The sequence below is a fragment of the Astyanax mexicanus genome, chromosome 5 (assembly GCF_023375975.1).
Source record: "Astyanax mexicanus isolate ESR-SI-001 chromosome 5, AstMex3_surface, whole genome shotgun sequence".
Classification (NCBI taxonomy): Eukaryota; Metazoa; Chordata; class Actinopteri; order Characiformes; family Acestrorhamphidae; genus Astyanax; species Astyanax mexicanus.
The window spans coordinates 5,708,886-5,735,839 of NC_064412.1; the positions used below are offsets into that span (position 1 = coordinate 5,708,886).

General features: G+C 34.7%; 1 protein-coding gene across 1 annotated transcript; it reads left to right on the forward strand.

Annotated features, from left to right (window-relative positions):
* Positions 1-122: 122 nt before the first annotated feature.
* On the forward strand, positions 123-26,595 carry smpd2b (sphingomyelin phosphodiesterase 2b). The gene is made up of 12 exons (XM_015602525.3): positions 123-215; positions 4,323-4,434; positions 7,318-7,414; positions 10,090-10,166; positions 12,065-12,158; positions 12,742-12,831; positions 13,372-13,454; positions 14,389-14,521; positions 15,162-15,266; positions 16,222-16,390; positions 18,511-24,818; positions 26,467-26,595. The coding sequence occupies exons 2-11, from the start codon at positions 4,397-4,399 to the stop codon at positions 18,915-18,917; spliced, it is 1,293 nt and encodes a 430-aa protein (XP_015458011.3). The 5' UTR covers positions 123-215; positions 4,323-4,396; the 3' UTR covers positions 18,918-24,818; positions 26,467-26,595.
* Positions 26,596-26,954: the final 359 nt, after the last annotated feature.

Here is a 26,954-nt window from a genome sequence, read left to right on the forward strand (position 1 = left end):
AGAAAAGTAATATCTTTTCTCATGAAAACCTCATAAAAATATATTTTTAAACTGTATATGGGTCAGCACATGCGCATTACCGTTAAGACGCACATATCGACGGGTCGCACATTTAGACACAACACCCCGGTGAATAAAACACAGTTCAGCTGCTCTGCTGGAAGTGTGGAGCTGTGCTGGGGCTGCTGGCTGCACTGATCCCGTTAAACTCAGAGGTGAGTGAGTTTTACTGGGTTTACTGGGTTTTACTGGTTAAACTGGACCGAGTTCTGAGTTTAAACCGCTGTTTAGAGACACTGAGAGACTAGTTTCAGTTTATAAACTGATCAATAATTGATCTGTTTTAGAGGATCCACTGTTTATGCAGCCAGACAGATAACTGAACTAGATAGTTATTAACTTTATTAACTTTCTAGATGAGGATAGTTAATCTAGTTTAATTCTCATTGTTTGCATTTCTGAATTTTCATGTTTTTGGCATATTCCGCCGAATTTGTGGCATTTTAGTCCCTAGGAAATTCCATGTATAAATTTGAACACAAAATAACTTTAAAATAAATTGTATTATTAAGCATAGTGTCTTGTACATTGCAGTGAGTTCCAGTAACAGGAATAAATATTGTTTTTATATATTATATATATTATATATATTTTATATATTCTGTTTGGTTCATCACTTATCTATTTGTTTAATAAATTACATAATAATACATTTAATCAGTTTCAGGTCCTTTTGATAAGTTGTAAATAGCTTTGCATATTAAAAAAAATACAATGTGCATGCATATATATATATATATATATATATATATATATATATATATATATATATATATATATATATATATATATATATATATATATACAGTGTTTTTTTGTCATAAATTGCAGTCAACAATTTTTTTAGAATAAAGACTTACTTAAGAGAAAATCTAAGCTTTTAATCATGTTTTTTTTAACTGACACGTGAGTCAGGACACATTGGTAACAGGACTGAGAAAGATGGAAATTTCTTCTGCTTAGAAACCTTGTAAAAATGAAGTAAAGCTGCCTGAGTTTGACCAGTACATGTTTTGAAGAGTTTAATATATGTGTTATTAGATTTAGAGGTGAAAAAAGATTAGGCTAAACAAAAAGTGGAAGAATAAATGAAATGACCCATTTAGCTGAATATCTGTGTATTTATTTATTTATTTATTTATTTAAATAGCTATGTTAAGCTTTATTTATTTACAGAAGTCATAGAATAACATCTACAGTTAATTTAGCTGGGTTATAATCTATGTGCAACATGATCATCACTAATAATGAAGTGATGATAACATTGAAAGAAGGTTAAAACAACATCAACAACATCAATTAATTAGTCCTATTTGTTATTTAGCTAGGTTAACATTTAGTTAACTAGCCTCTATGATACTCATCTTAGTGAGTATCTGTATATGAACGTTTACTAAATGTTCTAAGAATGTTAGCTATGAAGTTAACTGTAACATTTAGAACATGTTTAGCTATATATAGATACTCACTCAGATACAGATAGGTTAGTTAAATGTTACCCTAGTTTCTTTAACATTCTTTCAAATGTTATTATCACTTCATTATTTACTTCTATAAATAAATAAAGCTTGACATAGCTATCTTAATGAATAAATACACAGGTATCCAGCTAAATACATCAACGTTGTTTCAACGTTGAAGCAACACACATTACTTCAAACATATTTTAACCACATTTCAAACGTTTATAGATAGATTACATTAAAATGTTCTAAAAACATGCCTGAAACTTGCAGAGTGAATGTTCTAAGGACGTTAGCTAGATAGATAACTGTGATGTTTAGAAAACGTTCATATACAGATATTTACAGGCTAGTTAAATGTATGTATTTAGCTGGATATCTGTTTATTTAGTTATATAGATAGCTATATCAAGCTTTATTTGTTTTTAGAAGTAAATAATGAAATGATCATAACATTTAAAAGAATGTTAAAACAACATCAATAGAAGCTAGGTTAACATTTAACTAACCTGTCTGTATCTGAGTGAGTATCTATATATAAATGTGTTCTAAATGTTAGTTAACTTTCTAGCTAACATTTTTAGAACATTCCCTCTGCAAGTTTCCAGCTGGCACATTTGATGTTTAATGGTTGGGCAAATGTTGAAATTTTAACGTTGAATCAACATAATATATACAGTTAATTTAGCTGGGTTATAACCCATGCGCAACATGATCATCACTAATAATGAAGTGATCATAACATTGAGTTAATGTTAAAACAACATCAATAGATTAGTCCTATTGATTATTTAATGTTAACTAGGTTAACATTTAACTAGCCTGTATCTGAGTAAATATCTGTATATGAACGTTTTCTAAACATTACAGTTAACTATCTAGCTAACATTCTTAGAACGTTCACTCTGCAAGATTCCTGTATGCTCTTAGAACGTTTTAATGTAACATTTTAAACACTTTAAACGTTCTTGGAGCTAGGTAATGTCTCTGCAATGTTACTTTTATCATTGTTGTTCGGATTGTTACTTTTAACATTTCCACAATATTTTATAAAGGTAGTAGCTTAGTATGTGTGAAACGTTCTAATAATGTTGTGATGCAAACCATTATTATGTCATACGTTTTTAGAAAGTTACTAAGACTAAACCTCCTGGAACCTTTTAAAAATGTTGCTAAACGTTAGTAAAATGTTCTGTGTTTGCTGAAAGTGAGGGGGGATCTGCATGGTGCCGGTGTCCATCAGCAGGGCCTCCCTGTTTGCACACTAAATACTGTTTTGCTACCAAAACAAACACAGATAAACAGTTTGTATGTTGATGTTCTCTGGGTCTGCTTAACTGGTTCATTCTGTTTTCTATGCAAATTTTATAATTATTTAAAGTTTTACTAATTTGTGTGTAAAAATCTGGGCTGTAAAATACAATTTCATTGTTTATCTTCATAAGACAGATCTGCACACTCTTGGCGAGATTTTAATCTCAGTGTCTTCATGAGGGAGAGTCACCTGGAATAGTTTTCTCAGCGTCTTGAAGGAAGGAGTTCCTGGAGGTGCTGAACAATAGCTGCTGCTTTTCCTTCACGCTGTGAAACTCCAGCTCATCCCAATTAAATCACCTCAAATCACCGTCTCATTTCATCAGGTTTAGATCAGGAGATTAATGTGGAGGAATAACACTTTTTTTTACTGTTTACTACATAATTCCATATGAGTCCCTTAATTTTTTTCATGTATATAATATTAATCTACATTGTAGAATATAAATCATTTTTTAGACATGAATTATCTCTAGTGATGGAAAAAAATTAAGGATGCTGTTTCCTATTTGTAATGCAGAAAAGAAGACTCTTTTAATCTACTATAAAATCTATATAGCAAGTAAATCCAACTAAAATATTTAATAGTTTTTTTTTCACATTGCACTGGAAGTCTGTCTGTAATATTTTGTATTCGTGTTGATTGACCTTTTATTTCGTAAACCATCCCTATAAGCAATAAAGAAATGATTTAAAAGTGTTCTAAATCACATTAAATTAGTAAAAAAAATTGTTACTTTGCCCCAATGGCTCTAAAACTACTGTTTTTCCAGTGTTTTTGCAGTAGGCACCTGTGGGCCAAGTTACTGTTTCATTGGTTTATACATTTGTTCATTGGCTGGTTCATGATCTAATTCTGATGGACAACAGCTCTCAAATAGTGTTAATAGTGTTATGTGCAACAAAACATTTAAAATGCTGCAGAAATGAATTATTATTGTCCATTCCTTAATTCCTCTGAGATAAGTTTAGCTTTGAAATTAGCTTTTATTAGCTTTTATTTAATTTAATTTAAAATTTCTGTTATTTTTCCACCTTAAATGCTGCAGCCCCTGCCGTCTGTTGCACCATTTAAGGTGGAATGGGAAAGTTAGCCAGCTAGTTAGCTACTGAGACAAACTACTAGCTATCTTTTTATGCTTGTTTATGAAGAATTTGGCCATAAAATATTAAAACTATGGGTAAAATAGTGCTAATCTTCACCTTTAACGAGAAAAGGTGGTCGCTTGTACCAGTGTCATCTTATCAGTGATTCTAATACCCCTTGATTTGAAGTGTGCATCTGAAAAGTCACTATATGAAGGTCTAACAAGCCCCTTGGCGTGCACACGCACAAAACAGAGGGGTAGGGGTAAGTGGTAGTGCCATGGGGGTGAAATGGGATTGTGAATGCATTTTTAGGCTTGTGGTAAGTGGTGTTTGTGAGCTGCTGAGCATCGTTTCCTGTTTGCTGACTCTGTTTTCCTCTCCTGTGCTGTTTGGCAGCCTCTGCAGAACGACAGGCAATACTCATCCCAACCCCCCCCCAATTCACAACAGTACTGAGACGGCCAGCCAATATGCCTGCAAGGCTACGCATCTTCTCCCTCAACTGCTGGTGAGCACACACACTCATACACACACATTCACACCCCTGCTGTCTATGTGCTTTCCTGTTAGTACTTATCATAAATCCCCATTAGAAAGCACAATAATGATAATAATAATTGAAGGACGTTTAATCATCTTCAGCCTCTTGCTTCTTTTTCTTCTTCTTTATTTCAGAGTCCAGACAGTTCGGGTCTGACTAGTAAATAATTTAAACATGAACACTATCAAGTGTATCGCAGTAGTGCACAAGAATGGAACTTGGCACGGCCTTGTCAAATACCCAATCCAGTCATGTCAGCCCTAAGCCTGACCTGATGATTAATAACATCCTGAACAACCTGATAACAGACACAACTAAAACTGAAATAAGATGTTCTATATATAAATGTATTTTAGCAACTACACTAAAATACACACTACACTACTTGGTGTGCAAATGCTCGGTGTGCATTTTTTTTTTCTCCTAGTTTTAGGATTAGGATCTAGGATTAGTAGGACCTAGCAAGTATACAAAACTAAACTTTCTTTTTGGACATTTATGTCATTTTCACACCTGTAGTTGGTTTCTATGGTCCGTATCAGTTGATGAGTTGAAGTTAAAGTGTTTTTTACTCACTGTTTGGTTTGGTTTCACACAGGCATAAACCAAAAAGAACCAAAATGCGCACCAATAAACCATGCAAGCAAATTGTCTCCTCTGATTGGTCAGAGCTGAGAAGATTGTGTGTTTCAGCATATATATATATATATATGAAGTTTAAAGCTGCTTTAAGACTAAACGCTATAAATTTGCAGCTCTGCTTTTAATCACAGTGTATTTAATAGAGTCTGCAGTGCAGATGTAACCTTGATGTGCAGATGTAAACAGCAGCTGTGAGCAGTGAAGACAGCACAGACCGTGCTCATTGTAAACAGCATGGAGCAGCAGGGACAGGGTTTGTTCATAGCTGCGGTAATTCCACAGCCACATGCGAAGTGCTCCAGAGTTCCTTTGGGACTACAGTAATCACAGTCGAGTGCGAAGAGGTGGTCTTGGTCTGGTTGTTTTGATCCACACTTGAGTGCGATTACTGTTTTCATACCTGCTCAATCGAACTGCAATAAGTCTACAAACAAACCAAAGTCCGTTTTAACCAAATCAATAGTGCTGGTGTGAAAATGCCCTTAAACATTATTTTTGCCATTTGAGATCAGAAGGACCCAGTTAGTCCAAAAAGTAAATTGTATTTTTCTACATTAAGTAAATTAACTAGTTTTAAAGACACAAATAAATGAGAATTTTACCTGCCTCATGATTCTGTCTGGGCTGGCTGTAGAAACGTTTGACTGGGATTCTCGTCATCTACTGTAATGTTGTAATGTGAACTCTAGATGGTCCGCGCAGTGTCTCCATATAAGGCCAAAAGTCCAACGTTTTAAAATATTAAGGATTATAGTGCAGAGAAGCAGAAATGTAATGTATCTATATGAGGACGCAGTGTGTCTCAACAGGTTAATTAATAAATGTTTTCTTTTAATTAAAGTATTTCTCTCACCCTGACAGATAAAAGGCATCACTGAAACAACCCGCTGTGGTGCCTCTTTAAAAAGAAGAATTAAACTGTTGTGTAAAATGCTGGGTTTGCTGTAATTTAGTGGTTGAGGTGTTTGAGTCAGTTTAAATGGGGGTTTGTGTGAAATGGATCGTGAAATGTGTTTGTGTCGGTGGTTGTGAATGGAACCAAAGGTCACCACGACTGCAATGCAAATATACTGGTGGGTTTTATGGCTAACTGGCTTGTTTCCTTGATATAAAAACTCAGTAGCTCCCATATCTAAGGACAGACATCTCCTGATTAATCATGAGTGTGTTTTGGACATAACGTGAAATAAACCAATCAGTGTGCTCTGACTGGACTGGTGGATTGCGATTTCTTTAAAAGAAAATGTTTTTTTTTAAGAATTACAGTTTTGTTTGCTTAGGCGCTTCCCCATTAGAAGGGAAACATGGAGACACCTTTGCTCACTTCATTGTAGGCATCCTTACTAGTGTCAATTAATGTGCCTTATAATCTGGTGCACCTTATAGTCTGAAAAATACTATGTTGTAAGGTCTCATTAAATATGTTTTATTTCATTTAAAAGTGGGGAAACGTTTCTCCCCAGAAAAAAAGTATAATGGTTCATTTCATAACAGCCTAAATAAATAAATAGGAGCTTTCGCACCAAACTACTGTGACTGACTATAGCCCTATCCGGACGGGATTAATTTCTCAGGAGAACGTCTTTTTTTTTTTTTTTTTAAGCTTTCTTGGTCACATGACATTACGTTCAGTAGCTCCTCTATTTCCACTCACTGTTGTGTTTTTACGTGGATCTCCATGGAAATGTGCACCCAAAGTATAACTACGGTGCACGGCAGTGGACAAATAGCTATTTTATTAAACGTGAGGAGACGAAACTCAGAGATGTGGATCCGGACAGGACTAAAATTACCAGAGGACCAGGAACAGGAGTTCAGCAAAAACAGTAGGTAATTCGGCCTGCAATTTTCTCAGAAAACGTCTGTGAAAAACACATACATGGTTGTTCTGGACTTGAATAAAATCACAGAGGATAAAAACCCCACATAAAAGAGAAAATTACCCCAGAATCTACTGAGATCCGGATAGGGCTTTATTTTACTTCAAAACTGCACAGACTAAAGATATTGATTTTATAGATTGTGCACACCGGCTTCAAGTCTTTCCTCAGACCAGTGATCGTTCCCGACCAGTAAATGATTCTGAATCTGTTATGTGCTTACTTGAAAGAAAAGGATTTTGTCAGCAGTGTGTGTTCACTGCTTCACTTGTTTGTGTGTGTGTGTGTGTGTGTGTGTGTGTGTGTGTGTGTGTGTGTGTGTTTGTAGGGGAATCCGCCATCTGAGTAAGCACTGTGCTCAGCGATATGCTATGATTGGGGACCTGCTGAGCAAGGAGCAGCATGATGTAGCAGTACTGCAGGAGGTGAGAGAAACACACACACGTTACTGTCACTTAAACTCTAGATTTCCTCACATTTCATAACTACATTCCCCAATTAATGTACAGGAACAGTGAGGTCAGTCCAGGTATTTATATCTGGATCTGATGCACAATTCAGAATTTTAGCACCTTCTGTCTAAACCCACACATTTTTCTTGTGAGTAAAAATACCTGAAAAAAAGCTTAAATGTTGACATTTTGTCTCGTTTTGGTCTTTTAATGTCAAACCCAAATGTTTTCAGTCTAGAGCAAAAATAAAGGGATCGGCCTCACTGTTGGACTTTTGGAGGGAACTGTATATGACATTGTTTCTTTCTTTTAGTTTCACTTTTTTTGTTAAATATGACTTTTTGTTAAATATGACTCTGTCAGATACCAAACACACAGTTTATAAAAAAAAAGGGGCTTGGCGTACAGGAGTAGTTGGGGACAGGAAGGGTCAGTAACAATATGGCAGCAAATATAAGCAACATACCAGAGCGTAGTCAGGCAAAAACAGGGTGAAGGCAAAAGAAGAATCAAACATATCATGTAGGAACTTGTTAAATATGTTAAATAAACATAAATAAATTTCATCATAACATTTTTGATGGTGTTTGCGACTGCACTTGAGGGTACTTTCAAAGTGAAATCTTGAATTGTTCAGGTCATTTTGTCTTTATTTAAATAGTTCTTGCCATAATATGGAATAAAACTCTACTCAAAAAAGGGCTATTTACTGTTGTATACCAACTCTAACTTTAAAACATTTTCTGGGTGACTTTAGAATGAATCTACAATTCTGGAAATGTTAAAATAATGAAAAACACTGAATTTAAGATGTGCCCAAAAGTTATAACTTTTTTTAATGTTTAATGTTTTGCTTTACGTTTTTAGCTTTTTCCAGATGGGTGGTGAATTTGGATGCTTGTACAGAATCTGCATTTCAAATTTTTAACAACACATGTCGCTAAATTACTAACGTCAGTCTAATTTTGACCAGTTATCATTATAAAAAAATAAAATAAAGCACCACTACTGAAGCTGGATTGTACAAAAAAATGATTATTAAAGAATTACATAAAACGTTCTATGACAGAGTTGTTAAAAATGGCCTTTTTGCTCCACTGTTTGAATACTTCTGATCTAGAACAATCGGAGCTTTTGTGTTTGACACTGTAGCTTTTAATCTGCAACAGTAGATACAGCCCCTCCCTTTAGACGTTTGTTTAGAGACCACAGTGCGCTGTCCGTCTGTCTTTACTGAGCGCGCTCTAAACCGTGTTAATGATATTCAGTGCTGAACCGGCGGGATTGGGTTACTCTCTGTTTGCTGGTGCTGTTCAGACATTTACATTCCCCCTCTCGGGTCAGGAGACGGTCATTTCACAAATTAGCCTCAAATTATGGGTCTGGATGAGTGAACTGGATAATCCAGTGAACAGTGAACTGGTACAGGTCCTCTTTCTTCTCCACAGATTACATAGATTGACTCAGGCTTCCACACAGTCACAGGGTGGCTCTGTCATGTGAGGAGTGTGTGATTAGAGGTGGCTGTTTTTTACCCCAAAAAATAGGCAGTCTGGGTTTAAGCAAGTTCAGTTAGTGGTTAGAAAGTGCTGACCGTCTTTATTTGCATGGGAGGAAGTGGAACTGTCACGTTACTCTGAAGACTAAAAGAGTAAATAGATACAAATAACAAAAATATAATTTTATGTTAGCTCCTAATAATTCAATCTTATTAAATCATAATTCAGTTCAGTCAATTCAATTCAATATTTATTGTCATTCATCAATATACCAGATAAATAAACTGGATAAATAAATAATATCCACTAAAGACCAAAAAAAAAAAAAAAAACATACACATCATATTGCACCATCTTATATTGCACTAATATATAATATATTGCACCCTAGGTTGTGCTTAAAATTTAGTGGCGTTCAGCAGTCTAATGACCATGGGATACAAATAAAAAAAATAAAAAATAATAATAGCTGTTTTTTTTTCTGCCCTGCTGCTGCTCAGCCAACAAAACCCCGGGGTGGATTTTTACTTAATGGACCTGAACTACCCACCTCTGTGTGTAACTATAGGTTTACATAGGATCTCCGGTGGATTTTGCATTTTACAGAGACTCTAAGACTCTAGGTCAGTGGCTGAACTGCACTTAGCAGTTAGCATTACACATGTTGTAAAGTAACATATGACATTGCAAAGCCTGTTATTAGTGTAAAAATGTCTTTATTTTAAAACGTTTCTAACTGTTGTTCGACTCGCTGCCTGGTGTCGCAATGCTGTTAACCAATCAGAGGTGATATGTTTGCATGTATGAATATTCATAAGCAAGAGCTGAAATCCTATCGTTTCTCCTCGCCAACTCCTCCACTGGACTATAGCAGTGTTATAATGGATCACCGGAGCACTTTTTTTTTCCCACAAAAACAGCTCATATGGCATTTTTTCATACTAGAGACCAAAACTAGACATTTTAAAATTAATGAAAAAAAAAACATGGAATGAGACCTTTAATGTAGTTGCTTGGCTGCATTAAAAAAAATAATAGGGTCACTTTTAATGTTCCTTGGAGTTAAAAAAAAAAAAAGGTTAATTAATTGATTGCTTGATTATTTGAAATGGATTTTGTACAATGTGTCCTTTTCCGATTTTTTTGCAGGTTTGGAGTGAAAAGGACTTCCTTTTCTTGAAAAAGAAACTCGGCGGCACCCATCCTTACTGCCATTACTTTAAAAGGTGAGCTCTTATCTTTGTATGTATAGAATGATTACATTACTACTAGCTCTGTGGTATCTAAGAGATAATGTTGTTTCTAACAGTTTTATTGGTCTGCTCCCAGAACCAGTGTGAAAAAAGAGAAGCACAGGCTGAGGCTCAAGGCTATTCTATAGTTCTATAGATAAAGGTGCTGCTGGAGTCACCTGATCCAGACCACAGACTTTAGAACAGGGGGTTTTAATCTTTTCTCGCTGTGCGACCGCTTTATAGTAGGGCTGTGATGAGACACAATATTGAGTTCACGAGACCGAGACGATATGAGATTTAAACTATATATACAGCTCTGGATAAAAAATGAAGAGAGCACTTCAGTTTCTGAATCAGTTTCTCTGATTTTGCTATTTATAGGTTTATGTTCGAGTAAAATGAGCATTATTTTTTTATTCTATAAACTACTGACAACATTTCTCCCAAATTCCAAATAAAAATATTGTCATTTAGAGCATTTATTTACAGAAAATGAGAAATGGCTGAAATAACAAAAAAGATTCAGAGCTTTCAGACCTCAAATAATGCAAAAAAAAGTTCATATAAATAAACTTTTAAGAGTTCAGAAATTAATATTTGGTGGAATAACCCTGATTTTTAATCACAGTTTTAATCATGCATCTTGGCATCATGTTCTCCTCCACCAGTCTTACACACTGCTTTTGGATAACTTTATGCCTTTACGCCTGGTTCAAAATATAAGTAGTTCAGTTTGGTTTGATGGTTTGTGATCACCCATCTTCCTCTTGATTATATTCCAGAGGTTGTATTGGTAAAATCAAAGAAACTCATCATTTTAAGTGGTGTATATATATTAAATATTGTGTAAGTAACCATCTTTTAATGGAGGTGAATAAATATTGTCTCTGATTATGAATTACTGTGTGTATGATTTATAGACCTTTTGAACTATTGTCAGATTCCCCCTCAGTGAGGGTTCTGTATTTACCTGGCAATACCTCTCAAGGGTTCTATACAGACCTGGCAACCTATGACTGAATTTCTGCGGTTTATACTTGTGTGTTGTATTCACCGTGTTGCCTTTTGCATTTTAAAGTGTCTACACAGACTAGTGCTGCTGTTTGTCATTTGTTTTGGTTACTTGCGCAACTCTCTATACACATTTAACACCTGCTGAGAAATCTAGTGCCATTTTAATCTCACAAGATCTTATGATCTATTTTAATCTCGATTGTTGATGTTTAGAGGTGTGGAATATAAAACAATACAAAGTTAAAGATACCATTACAAAAATGCCATTGCTAAAATTATAACTTTTACAGGAGAAGAAAAAAAAAACAGCTTAAAAACTTAACTTTCATTATGTGTCAATGTAAAAAAAAAAAAAAAAACATTTTAAAAGAAAAGAGTAATTTGGAGCATTTCTGTTGGACTATTCATAATGCAATTTTTAAATAATGTAAAGAACAAGAGGCACATTATATCAAAAATGATAAACGGCAAAAATTAGCATGACATCAATGATCTACTACAATGATATGCAAACTTAACAGTAAATTAGATCCACATTACAACCGCCCCCCCCCCCCCCCCCCCATCCATCAGTAAAAAGGGACTGATAACTTCAGAACAGGATGTGGAACATTCTCAACAATAAATAATACAAATAAAACCATCACTATGTAGATCAGTGGGTCACAGCCCTGGTTATATGGAATAATACAGCTTATTATGTCAATTGAATCCAAACTATTTCATTGCAGATTTTGTTGCTTTGGTGTGTCCATTATGAATAGCTTTGTTGTAGCTGAATCTCATTAAATTTTAGTTGAGTAAAGGAGCAAGAATGTATGTTCACATTATAATCTGGTAACTCAGTGTGTTGTGTTGTGTTTTGTTCTCCTCAGCGGATTTTTTGGAAGTGGCCTGGCTGTCTTCTCAAAGCACAGAATCCACGATACATTTCTCTACAAATACACTTTAAACGGGTATCCTTACATGGTGAGTAAAAAAAATATATTTCCCTAACCTTCTGTAGCATAAATCATATTTTTAGAAGGGAAAATACTAGTTAAAAAATATATTTTTTAAAGCTTGTGCGACCCTATGGAAAGAGCAAACTTCCTAAATTTAGATTTTGATTTTGATAACAAGCTGATAATTTGAATTATGTGTTTTAGAGTAAGGAAGCAGCAGAACATGTAGGGTAGGAGAAGAAGGAATAACTGCACAAGACAACAAATAAAAAAACACTTTTTTCATAAGTTTACAATAGGAATGTAAGATTATAGAAAGAACATAAACAGCCAGATATACTTCTTTATAGATTTTTATTTATGACCCACTTGTACACCTCATTGTATTTGACGTATATATGCCAGATAACATTATATTAAAGTAAATAAAGTAAGTAAGTAAATATATAAATAAAGCATATATATATATATATATATATAATTGTTTTTAAGAACATATGTTTTTATAAAAAAAAACTGTTTTAGTGTGTGTTATGAAATATTATGAAATATATTTTGAAGGTGATTGAATTGCTGCATATCACAGTGTCTTCTCTCTCCTGTATCAGGCTCATCATGGAGACTGGTTTGGAGGCAAAGCTGTTGGGAAAATACTGCTTAATATCGATGGGCTGGAGGTTCACGTCTTTGTTACTCATGTAAGTTAATTTCACTCTTTAAATATGAGACATAAACGCAGCTATATGTGATTTGATTAGATGTACTCCATTTCTTTATTAATATTATATTGTAGCTGCTAGGAAAACAATATCTAACAGTATCTAACATGGATTTGTACATTTTTGTTTTGTGCATCACAAAAAACATTAAAATATGCAGTTTGTAGCTTTCATATTTTGCTGCTGTAAAATATTTTGTAGTAATATCTAGGGGTTGGCGACATAGCCGTAAAATAATATCACAATATATTGTTTATTTTTGCGCTAACGATACTCTTGGCGATATGACAAAACGCTGAATTTAAAAAAATATATTTCAAGATTGCACTACTGTAACAAAATGAAAATGTATAGTTGGTACAATTAATGATTTATTATGATTTTCTTCAAAGTTGACCTCAAAACTCAAAAATCTAGTGCAGTAAGTTGACTTGAAATTGTGAGTTTTTATCAAAAACATTGTGCAGCACAGAAAACTCCAGTTTCACATGTTGATCTGCACATGTTTTGTTCGTACAGCTGCATGCAGAATACAGCAGAGAGCAGGACTCCTATCTTCCTCACAGAGTAGTACAAGCCTGGGAGCTGCAGAACTTCATACGGTACGAAGAAATTCAGTTTTTATTAGATATAAGAAATTATTCCAACTTAAAAATGTATCATGTCCAATTTAATAGTTTCATTTACAGTCGTTGGACAATGAAACTGAAACACCTGTCATTTTAGTGTGGAAAGTTTCATGGCTAAATTGGAGCAGGCTGGTGTCCAATCTTCATTAATTGCACATTATTGCACCAGTAAGAGCAGAGTATGAAGGTTCAATCAGCAGGGTAAGAGCAAAGTTCTGCTCAAAATATTGCTATGCACACAACATTATGGGTGACATACCAGAGTTCAAAAGAGGACAAATTGTTGGTGCACGTCTTGCTGGAGCATCTGTGACCAAGACACGGTATCCAGGGTAATGTCAGCATACCACCAAGAAGGACCAACCACATCCAACAGGATTAACTGTGGACGCTGTAAGAGGAAGCTGTCTGAAAGGGATGTTCGGGTGCTAACCCGGATTGTATCCAAAAAACATAAAACCACGGCTGATCAAATCACGCAGAATTCAATGTGCACCTCAACTCTCCTGTTTCCACCAGAACTGTCCGTCACCACAATACATTATTGTGCTCTAAAACCAGGTGTTTCAGTTTCATTGTCCAACCCCTGTACATTACAGGTGATGATGCTTTTTAAGGAACTCTGTTTGTTTCTATGTCCTTTTTCAGTGTGAATTTGAATGGCAATGTAAAAAAAAAAAAAAGACAATGTTGAAATTACTCTTATTGACGCTTATAACCAAAATCAAGTGCACAATGTGTAATTAATTTTTACTGTGCAGTTATAACAAAAAATAAAATATATTGAGTTCCTTGCCACTGCTAAATACAATTTAAAGACTTATTATCTTTAAAATAATCTTCGGCTGAGAGATGTCTTTATATATTCATGCATAAATCTTCTGATTTAACGCTATGCTTCATGCAGGCACACCAGCGCTGGAGCAGATGTGGTGATATTAGGTGGGGATTTAAACATGCACCCGACAGACCTCGGTATCAGACTGCTGCAGAGCTACACTGAACTCAAGGACTGCTTTAATGAGACGGCCAGTTTTGATGTGAGTCAAGAAATTAAATTAAAATTAAGTCATTTTTTGTGGGCCCCAAGTAAAATGGACATGCGGACTACAGCAAAAAACCTGTTACTGTGAACATTTTTTGAATATTATATAAGTATTGGATGTACAGAATTAAGTATTTTCATTAGGAGGGCCCCCTATCCTGGGTCTCTGAGTTGTCCATTGGACTAAGGTGATGCCACTATGATTGAGATATTGCTGGTTCAAATCCCGGTCATGCAGCTTGCCATCAGCTGCAGGAGCCCTGAGAGAGCACAATTGGTCTTGCTCTCTCTCTTGGTGGGTACAGTATATTGCGTGCTTTCCCCTCATCACTCCTAGGGTGATGTGGATCAGCACAAGGCTGCGTCTGTGAGCTGATGTATCTGAACCAAGTCACTGCGCTTTCCTCTGAGTGTTAGCTCTGTGATGCTACTCGGTAATGCTGCATCAGCAGCAGTTCAAAAAGAGGCGGAGTCTGACTTCACATGTAACAGAGGAAGCATGTGCTAGCCGTCACCCTCCTTCTTTTGGCTGAGATAAATAGACATACAGAGTACTTTATAAAACTGAAAATGTATTGCAGTGCTACCTAATTTTTATATATTTTTAATTTTTAATATTTGTTCATATATTCCAGGGATGTGAGCAGGGATTCACTCATATCACAGACAATCCCTTCACACATAAGCAAGGGCTTGTTCCGTTTGGAGGAGGAATCCGTATAGACTACATCTTCTTTAAGGTGAATAGCTATAACTTTAATATCAACCAAAACTGAATTAAAATAGTGAGCTGTACTTTTATTTCCAAACCAAATTATAATTTGTTGAATTCTTTGATTTATAATTTCAGTTCATACATTTCAATTTCAGTTTCAGTTTATATGTAGTTCTGGCTAGGGATGCACCGAAACAAAAAAAATATTTGGCAGAAATCGAAAAAAGTGGAACAAATTAACTGAACACATTTTTGCAGGTTTTCATTAAATTTTCTTTACATTTTTCTTCAATTGAATAAATGATGAAGCCTGCACGTGTTTCTGAAAATAAGAAAAGCTATTATAAATCTTTTGAAAATATTTATTAAACACTTAACAGCAGACAACCCAACAAACACAATACATTTGTACCTCAGTGCAGTGCAATTTTAATCATAAATTTACTTCAGCAGTGCTAATCCAGTCACAGATTTAGTTAGCTACCTACCTAAGAAGTGCAATTATAGTCATACATTTACCTCAGTAGTGCTACTCCAATATTATATTTACTTCAGTAGAGCTACTCTAATCTCACATTTACCTTAGTTAAACTACTCTAATCTTAAATGTACCTCAGTAGAGCTGCTCTAATCTTACATTTACCTCAGTGGAGCCACTCTAATCGTAAATGTACCTCAATAGTGCTACTCTAATCTTAGATTTACGTCAGTAGAGCTACTCCAATCTTAAATTGACCTCAGAATTTCTATTAGAATCTTAAATGTACCTTACTCTTACTACTCAAATCTTAAATTTACCTCTATAGTGCTACTTTATTTTTGTTCGGTTAAACACAAAGTACTTTTTTTTTGTTCATATTCAGCCAAATACAGTATATTCAGTTCCCAAGTATCTGGTACTTCCCTAGTTCTGGCTTTTTAGATGTCAGCACCACTGAAAAGATCAGCACCACTGACTGAACTCCATGTTTTGTCCACAGGGTTCAGAAAAAGCACAAGTGAGCTGTGAATCTCTGTCCACTTCTAAAGGACCTATCCCTGGTCAGCCCTTCCCTTATTCCGACCATGAAACTCTGAGCGCTGAGTTAGTGCTTTATCCTGCAAAAGTAGAGAAAGGAGAATCAACGCAGGAGAAAGTCTGCACTACAGGTACCCAAACATCAGTGTGTCCACCAGTAGTTTCTTGTTTGACCCTCGAAATTTGGTATGCAATTGAAATTCCATAAAGAACTGAGTTTGTAAGAGATATGTGAATGTGAAAATGTGCTTAAAAATGATTTTCAATAGACCGTGATCTGAAGCTCCATGCAAAATCTCATCTCATGGGAAATCCATGATCATAAGGAAGGTGAGAGATGAGCCTAAAACTAAACAAGGGGAACTCGTTAATGATCTCAAGGTAGCTGGGACCACAGTCACCAAGAAAACCATTGGTAACACATTATGCCCTAATGGATTAAAATCCTGCAGTGCTTGCAAGGTCCTCCTGCTCAGTAAGGCCCATATGCATATCCGTCTGAAGTTTGCCAGACCTTTATCCCATAGAAAACTTATGGAGGGAGCTGAAGCCCTAAGTTCCCAAGCTACAGCTTCAAAATCTTAATGATTTGCAGAGATCTGCAAAGAGGAGTGGACCAAAATTCCTCCTGACATCTGTCCAAACCTCATCATCAACTACAAAAAACAATGGTTTTGCCACCAAGTAATAAGTATTGTTTGCCAGAGGAATCAAATACTTATTTCTTTCTGCAAAATGCAAATACATTTATATTATTTGTACAATATGATGATCTCTCACTGATAAAATGAACCTACCCTTAAAATTATAGACTGTTCACATCTTCATCAGTGGGCAAACCTACAAAATCAGCAAGGGATCAAACCATTATTTTCTTTATTGTAGCTTTATCTCAGAATTGTCTTTTTGTTTTACTGTTTGGAAAGAAAAATATTGAAATATACAGCTCTGTAAAAAAAGAGATCACTTAAAATGATACGTTTCTTTAATTTTAACAAATTAAAAACCTCTGGAATATAATCAAGAGGAAGATGGATGATCACAAGCCATCAAACCAAACTGAACTGCTTGAACTTTTGCACCAGGAGTAAAGGCATAAAGTTATCCAAAAGCAGTGTGTAAGACTGGTGGAGGAGAACATGCCAAGAAGCATGAAAACTGATTAAAAACCAGTTATTCCACTAAATATTGATTTCTACACTCCTTAAAATTTAAAAATAAGAATATGAACTTGTTTTATTTGCATTGTTTGAGGTCTCAAAACTCTTTTTTGTTATTTTTCAGCCATTTCTCATTTTCTGTAAATAAATGCTCTAAATTACTATGAATATTTTTATTTGGAACTTAGAGAAATGTTGTTCGTAGTTTGTAGAACAAAACAACAATGTTCATTTTACTCGAACTTAAACCTATAAATAGCAAAATCAGAGAAACTGATTTTTTTTATATTTTTATATTGACTTTCATAATAGTTATTTGTCTGCTCCTGTAAATAGGAAAAAGAAGGGTTTTGAGCAATAATTATAATATTTCTACAAATGTATGTTTATTCCTATTATTTTACAGAGTTTCGTTACAGACAGAATCTATTACAATGAGTGTATTTTAGCTTTTGAGTGTTTACAGAAATCTTATGGCTTTCTCACACTGCAAGATGAATGAAAACTGTGATTAAAAACCAAAAATATGGGTTTCTGAACACTTAAAATGTAAAACTATGAATATAAACTTGTTTTATTTGCATTATTTGAGGTCTGAAAGCTCTGTATCTTTTTTTTCTGCAAATAAATGCTCTAAATGACAATAATTTATTTGGAATTTGGGACAAATATTTTTTTTTTGTAGTTTATAGCAGTGTTTCTCAACCAGGGTGCCGTCTGGCTTCATCGGGGGTGCCGTCAAAATATTGCGCCTCACGTGCATATTTCCTTTCCAGAGTCAGCTCGTGTCGGGGTGTGTCCCAATTCACAGGCAGCACTAATCGCGCTAATTGTGACGCGCTATTTTATTTCATATTCCGCCAGCAACACCCCTCGTTCTCACCTGAAGTACTGCGCCAGCCAGCCCCCTCCCCCCCCCCCGGTAAACTGGGGTGCCTTGACATCTCGCATATATTTAAAGGGTGTCGTGATAGAAAAAAGATTGAGAAACGCTGGTTTATAGAATAAAACAATAATGTTAATTTACCTATAAATAGCAAAATCAGAGAAACTGATTATAACCAATTATAATTTTTTTCCCGTTTTCTTAGAAAAGCTTTCCGAGCTGGTGAACATCGTGACCGAGGCTCGTACCGAGGTGAAGGTGGGTCTGCACTGCGCTGAGCGCATGCGCTACACGGCTGCTCGTACAGGGATCATGGGCCTGGCCCTGCTGCTGCTGGAGTTAGCCATCGCTGCCGTCCCCTGCCTCGCCCTCGGAACCGAACAGAACTTCCCCAAAGCTTCCTTCTACCTGCTGGGAGCTCTGTGCTTCTCCATCCTTTTCTCCACCACTCTGCTCTACATCTTTTACGGTATGGAGGTGAGGGCTTTACAGGGAGCCGAGGATCAGATGCGGCTTGCGGTCGGAAGCCTGCAGGAGCGTCTGAAGGAGATCACCAACGGTGCGTCTGAGGAGCGTTCACAAGAGAAGGACCACGGTGACCCGCACGACTGAACCGCACACACTGGGAGAGTTTTTACTACTTGATGAAGGAAGCAGCAGTACAGCTGCGTTGTAGACGTGACGATTGTGCTCAGCTGAGCCAGATTTTCTCTATTTCACAAGCATATGCAATGTATATTACTCCTCCGTAGAGATGGGATCAGACCACCTTTGTGATTCCCGTATTAATACTGAAATCTTGAGAATGTTTAGAATTAGATCTGACTTTTTTTTTTCCTTTTAAAACTTAGAACGTAAAAGCTTTTAAATGGGCTCTTTTAATTAAAGCTCACACTTTAATATAATATATTATAATATAATATGATAAGATCTAAAATCATGCTCAATTTACTTGCACTATAACTTTCTTCTACACTATAGCAAAAGCTATAACACAAAGCTAAACTCAAAATGCATTTCAGCATTTCAACACTCCAGTTACAGAAACATTATTTTGCAATATATTTGCAATATATCGTTTAAATCATATTTTTGAAAGAAACTGTATGAAAAACACAATTATATTTATGAAATCTGAATAACAAAAAACATTTCTGCTGATATCCATCCAATACCCATCAATGATAATTATAATAATAATAATATCAAGATCAGGTAAATTGGATATTCTTAGTTGGCGATACGATGCGATACAATACGTATCATGATACAGTACAAGGGTTCCAATTCAATATACCACAATATTTTTGTGATACTATAAGCAATTAAAAAGGCAATATATGATTATATTATATCGTTTAAATCATATTTTTGAAAAAAAAAAACTGTATGGAAAAACACAATTATATTAATGAAATCTGAATAACAGAAACATTTCTGCTGATAAAAAGCCCAGAAAAATCTAATAACGTAAAAATAAAAACTGCCCAGATATGGATTGGTACTCTGTGTCTGGTCAACTCCACAGTGCCCGATGCAGTCCTCCAGGTGGACGGTAGTTAAAAAAAGTAAAAAAAAAAAAAAAAGTAATTGTCACTGTTGTTCTTTCTATATACAGCTCTGGATAAAAAAAATAGAGACCACTTAAAAAAACAATGAGTTTCTTTGATTTTACCAGATTGAAAACCTCTGGAATATAATCAAGAGGAAGATGGATGATCACAAGCCATCAAACCACCAAATTGAACTGCTTGAATTTTTGCACCAGGAGTAAAGCAGCATAAAGTTATCCAAAAGCAGTGTGTAAGACTGGTGGAGGAGAACATGATGCCAAGATGCATGAAAACTGTGATTAAAAAACAGGGTTATTCCACCAAATATTGATTTCTGAACTCTTAAAAGTTTATGAATATGAATATGAACTTGGTTTCTTTATCCTTTTTGTTATTTCAGCCATTTCTCATTTTCTTCAAAAATGCTCTAAATGACAATATTTTTATTTGGAATTTGGGAGAAATGTTGTCTGTAGTTTATAGAATAAAAAAAAACAATCTTCATTTTATTTAAACATAAACCTATAAATAGAAAAATCAGAGAAACTCTTGAGAATTTTTTTTCAGAGCTGTATGTGTTGTAAGTTAAGCTTATTAATGTTTTTTTAAGTATTTACAACTTACTTTATGCACATTAATAAACTCCTTTATAAACTATTTAGAAACCATTTATAAATGATCCTTATTTTAAAGGGGTACCAAAATACTATATACTGACCTGTTAGTGGGTTTTATGTTATGGCTGATACTCAGAAATATATAAAAATATGTTACACATTTGTGAATAATACCCTCATCTATAGTTGTCTGACTGAATGTATAAGCACTTGTCCTTATTTCACAGCTAAGAAAAGATCACAGACCAGTTTGTTTCTCTTGAGTGGATTAAATTTTGTCTCAGGAAATGGTTGAACCAATCATCTTGCTCGGTTTCAAAAACATAGAACAATCATTTTAACGAAAACCAGAACTGAAATGTCTAAAAGGGCTGTGTTTTATAACTTGACAATAACTTGGCGATACGATACGATACAGTACGTATCATGATACAAGGATTCCGATTCAATATATCACAATATATTGTGATACTGTAAGCAATAAGAAGGCAATATATTGCAGTTATTTAAATCATATTTTTGAAAAGAAAAAAACTGTATGAAAAAAAACAATTATATTTATAAAATCTGAATAACAGAGAATTACTTTTATCCAATCAGAACAGTAGAATCTAACTACAAAGCACAACACTGTTATCTAGTGGGTGGAGTTTAAACACAACAATAAATGAACCCCATCTGACACCAATCTTTATATCTTAACGAATATTTGAATAAAAAAAAAAATCAATATTGTAGTTTTGAAAATCTTGCAAAAATATTGCAATACAATATCAATATTTTATTATAGTTAACATCACTCTGTAGGTAAATATACTGTAACTACTCTCCCAAGCTGCATTAGAAGAATGGACCAGTATTTCTTACCAAAAATGAGGCCTGTAGTGGTAGAGCATTAATATTTCATAGAAAACATTAAAGACATTAAAAAGAGTTGGAAAAATCTACTAATTTGTTTATTGATGAATGTGTGTAGGCCTGTCACGATAATTATTTTAGAATGGATGAAATACAGTTAAAGAATTGATTGCAATAAACTAATGTATTGTAATTTTAAGATATCATGGTAATTTAATAGCATAATAATTAATAACAATTACACTCTTTAAGGGCATTTTCACGTCAGTATTTGGTTTCTATGGTTCGGATCAGTTGATAAATTTGTTTATTTGGAGCATTGCTCCCTCTGTTTGGTTTGGTTTCACACAGGCATAAACCTAAAAGCACCAAAATCGTCTCCTCTGATTGGTCAGAGCTGTCTGGCGCAGGAGCAAGAAAGTAAATCAAGTGAGAAGAGAAAATATGAAAAACAGATAGTAGTAAATGAAATTGTGTGTTTGTGAGCAGTGAATGCTGCACATAGTGTGCATGTGTAAACAGCACGGAGCAGCAGAGACAGCGTTTGTTCTTACCTGTAGTAATTAGTGTTATCTGGCTAATATATCAGATTAAACTGCACCTTATTTAAGCAATTTAGCTCATATAAAATTAGTTTATTTGATAGCTGGGTCGGATCGAGAACAGAAATGAACTGCTCCAGAGTTTATTTGGGACCTGACACGAGGCAAACTCCTCTAGCTGGTCTTGGTCCAGTTGTTTTATTTTACACTTGAGTTTGATTACTATTTTTTTTTTTAGGACTAAAGCCCTATCTGGACAGGATTAGTTTCTCAGGGGGGCGTCTGTGAAAAATATTACACACTTCTACTCAGTAATTAAACTCCTGCATTCGGACTGCAATTAAAAAAACAGGAGGATCAGTGAGTTTTTTTTTTTTTTTTTTTTGGCTTTCTCAGTCACATGACATCGAGTTCAGTAGCTCCTCCATTTCCACTCGCTGTTGTGTTTTTAACGTGGATCTTTGTGGGAATGTGCAATTAAAAGTGTAATTACGGTGCGCTGCAGTGGACAAATAGCTATTTTATTAAATGTGAGGAGACGAAACTCAGAGATGTGGATCTGGACAGGACTAAAATTACCGGAGGACCACGGAGTTCAGTGCAGAAAAACAGTAGATATTTCAGCCTGTAATATTCTCAGAGGATGTCTGAGAAAAACACATACATGGTCGTTCTGGATGGGAATAAAATTACAAAGGATAAAAAAACCCATAAAAGAAAAAAATATTCCAGGACCCCCTGAGAGACTAATCCCATCCGGATAGGGCTTAAAAGTACAAATAAACCAGAGTTCATTTTAACTGGACCAAATAGTGCCGGTGTGAAAATGACCCTAAAAAGAAATTAACTTTTGATTTTATAAAGTAATCAGACACTGGAGTTGAAGTTTACAGATGTTTTAAAACCATTAATAAATAAGACATAACTAAATTTTGGAAGGAAGATCGTACCTGAAGCTCCTCCCCTTTTCAATCTAACATCCTATAAATCCCTTTAACTCTGTTTAACTCTCTCACTCCTCATTCTGCTTATAGTAGAGGGGGGACACGCTTTCTATGACAAGCTGAAGCTGCCCGAACTCCAGCCCAGCTTTAAAAGTTCTCAAATTTTTCCACTTTTTTGTCTTTCTCTTCCTGATTAGCTATAAGCTGATTGCATGTTTTGAACTAGCAAAATAAGCTAAGTAAACACAACAGTCAGTAACTTGTACAACACCTCAAAAACATAATTACCGTGACAGGTCTAGATGTTTGCATTAATATGCATTATACTATGTGCATAAAACTGTGGCATTAGACGTATAGCATTAATTTTTTACCTCAGACTGATCTGAAACCTGCTGGGCAGGTGATTCTGAAAGGGTTAACCTCTCGGATTGTTTACGGCGGTTTATTGTTCTCCTCATTTCAGATGTTTCCCATCTGCCACCTGTTTATCACACGTCCCACATGTTGTTTTTACACGACCAGTTGTATACGCCCATTGTATATGAGCTGTTCTGTTATATTACCTCCATATTTGCAGTCTGTCTTATTCAGTACACTCATTTAAAATAATCTTCTTCTGTTTATTTAACTATACTTCATCAACGTTACAGAGACTGTGTGAAGAAATAGGTTTTGCAATATTAGAGAATATTTAATGTAGGCTTAAGGCTGTAGTTAGTAATCTGCTGTAATATGGAGCTTAAATGATATAAAGAAGCAGAAGAAGTATTAGAATCTGCATTTTGTATATTGTAATTAAATTGACCTGAATAAACTTTTGAATTAACTTGAACTATTTAATATGGTAATTCATAAAAATAAAAATAAATAAAAAATTACAAAAATTCCTTTTTTTTGTATTTTGAACTTGGTGAGGTGGTAAAAAATGCTGTTAAAAATATATATAAATACTTTTTCAATGTTATTTATTGATTTATTTAAATAATTTCAGATAAAAATATTTCCGGCATAAAATAATTAATGTTCATAAATTCAAATCAGTTTGATTCACAACTCAAAAATACAAATTTAGGTCAAAGGTGAAACATCCAGTAGATAAATTTAATTGAATTGATGCATCTTAAATCATACAATATGTTTTGAATTTTCTGTTGAAAAAAAAAAATACAATAAAAAAAATAACTTTTTTTCTTTTCTTTTTTTCAACAGAAAATTCAAAACATATTGTATGATTTTTTTTCATTAAATATTTTAATTTTAATCAAAAGTAAAGTACGTTTATTCAATAATGCGAAATGCAGATTCAAATGCTTATGTCAGCTTTATTCTCCATACTGTATCTAGTTAAAAGACACACATATAAAGACACAGAAGTATTAGAATCTGCATTTTGTGTATTGTAATTAAATCTACCTGAATAAACTTTTGAATTAACTTGAAATATTTCATGAGCTAATTCATAAAATTAAAAATTCTACATTTTAAAAATGCTTTTTTTGTGTTTTAAACTTGGAAGTGGTGAAAAATGCTGTTAAAACATACATGCATTTTTTTTATATATTATGTATTCATTTATTTAAATAGTTTCAGATAAATACACTTCAAGTATGAAATAATGAATGTCCATAAATTAAAATCTATTTGATTCACAACACAGAAATACAAATCTAGGTCAAAGGTAAAAGATCTAGTATATAGATTTAATTTAATTGATGTTTCTAAAATGTATGCATCTGATTATTTTTCTTTATCTTAAGTTATTTTAAATTGTATTTATTTTTTCATCTGCAAATTTCTCCATCTCACAAGTTCAGAACACAAAACACATTGTAAAAAAATAAATAAAATGTATGATTTTTTTCCATTAAATATTGAAATTTGTATTCAAAAGTCAAGTCACTTTAATTCCATTATTCAAAATGCAGATTCAAATAGTTACGTCTGCTTTATTCTCTATACTGTATCTAGTTTTCTTTGTATGACGCGAACAACTACAGTTGTGGTCAAAAGTTTACATACACTTGTAAAAAAACATAATGTTATGGCTGTCTTGAGTTTTCAATAAGTTCTACAACTCTTATTTTTCTGTGATAGAGTGATCGGAACACATACATGTTTGTCACAAAAAACAGTCATAAAATTTGGTTCTTTCATAAATTTATTATGGGTCTGCTGAAAATGTCACCAAATCTGCTGGGTCAAAAATATACATACAGCAACAAAATTTGTCAATTTTGGTGATGTAGCGAGTTGTGTCAATCAAATTAGCTTCATGTCATGGCCTCTTCACTTCTTGTAAGTGATTCTGATTGACTACAGCTGTTGACTTCTCATGAGCCCATTTAAATAGGGCTCATTTGACCCAGTGATTAGACTCAGCTACAAAAGCTACAATGGGAAAGTCAAAGGAACTCAGTGTGGATCTGAAAAAGCAAATTATTGACTTGAACAAGTCAGGGAAGTCACTTGGAGCCATTTCAAAGCAGCTACAGGTCCCAAGAGCAACTGTGCAGACAATTATACGCAAGTATAAAGTGCATGGAACAGTTGTGTCACTGCCACGATCAGGAAGAAAACGCAAGCTATCACATGCTGCCGAGAGGAGATTGGTCAGGATGGTCAAGAGTCAACCAAGAATCACCAAGAAGCAGGTCTGCAAGGATTTGGAAGCTGATGGAACACAGGTGTCAGTCTCCACAGTCAAGCGTGTTTTACATCGCCATGGACTGAGAGGCTGCCGTGCAAGAAAGAAGCCCTTGCTCCAGAAAAGGCACCTTAAGACTCGGCTGAAGTTTGCTGCTGATCACATGGAAGATAAAACCTTCTGGAGGAAAGTTCTCTGGTCAGACGAAACAAAAATTGAGCTGTTTGGCCACAACACCCAGCAATATGTTTGGAGGAGAAAAGGTGAGGCCTTTAATTCCAGGAACACCATGCCTACTGTCAAGCATGGTGGTGGTAGTATTATGCTCTGGGGATGTTTTGCTGCCAGTGGAACTGGTTCTTTGCAGAAAGTAAATGGGATAATGAAGAAGGAGGATTACCTCCAAATTCTGCAGGAAAACTTAAAACCATCAGCCCGAAGGTTGGGTCTTGGGCGCAGTTGGGTGTTCCAACAAGACAATGACCCAAAACACACATCAAAAGTGGTAAAGGAATGGCTAAACCAGGCTAGAATTAAGGTTTTAGAATGGCCTTCCCAAAGTCCTGACTTAAACCCCATTGAGAACATGTGGACAGTGCTAAAGAAACGGGTTCATGCAAGAAAACCATCACATTTAGCTGAACTGCACCAATTCTGTCAAGAAGAGTGGTCAAACATTCGACCTGAAGCTTGCCAGGAGCTTGTGGATGGCTACCAAAAGCGCCTAGTTGCCGTGAAAATGGCCAAGGGACATGTAACCAAATACTAATGTTGCTGTATGTATATTTTTGACCCAGCAGATTTGGTGACATTTTCAGCAGACCCATAATAAATTTATGAAAGAACCAAATTTTATGACTGTTTTTTGTGACAAACATGTATGTGTTCCGATCACTCTATCACAGAAAAATAAGAGTTGTAGAACTTATTGAAAACTCAAGACAGCCATAACATTATGTTTTTTTACAAGTGTATGTAAACTTTTGACCACAACTGTAAGTGGAAATATACTGTATGTTACCATGTATATGTTCATCATAAGTCCATCACTCCAGTTAGTTACAATTTATGAAGTCAGATGCACTTTTCTTGAAGAAATAAATTATGCATTTTGCAACTGAGAAGCTGATTTGTTTTGTTTTCTTGACTTTTCTTGAACTAAACACAATTTAACCAGAAAATCTGTTTAAATACAAGTTTAAAGGGACACTCTGTAAGTTTTAAGGGTTTGGGGATTTTAGATTTAGAGACCCCTCTGGTGAGAATGTGTAATTGCATTTCTGTGTTTTTGACTGGGATATATTGCTTTGTTCATTTTGATTCATTTCTGAAATTATTTATATACTGCTAATGCTATTAGCAATACTACCAAGTTAATAGTGTTAATGGAGTTTTTAACTTTAGAACTGATATGGATAAGTTATCCAAAAGCAGTGTGTAAGACTGGTGGAGGAGAACATGATGCCAAGATGCATGAAAACTGTAACT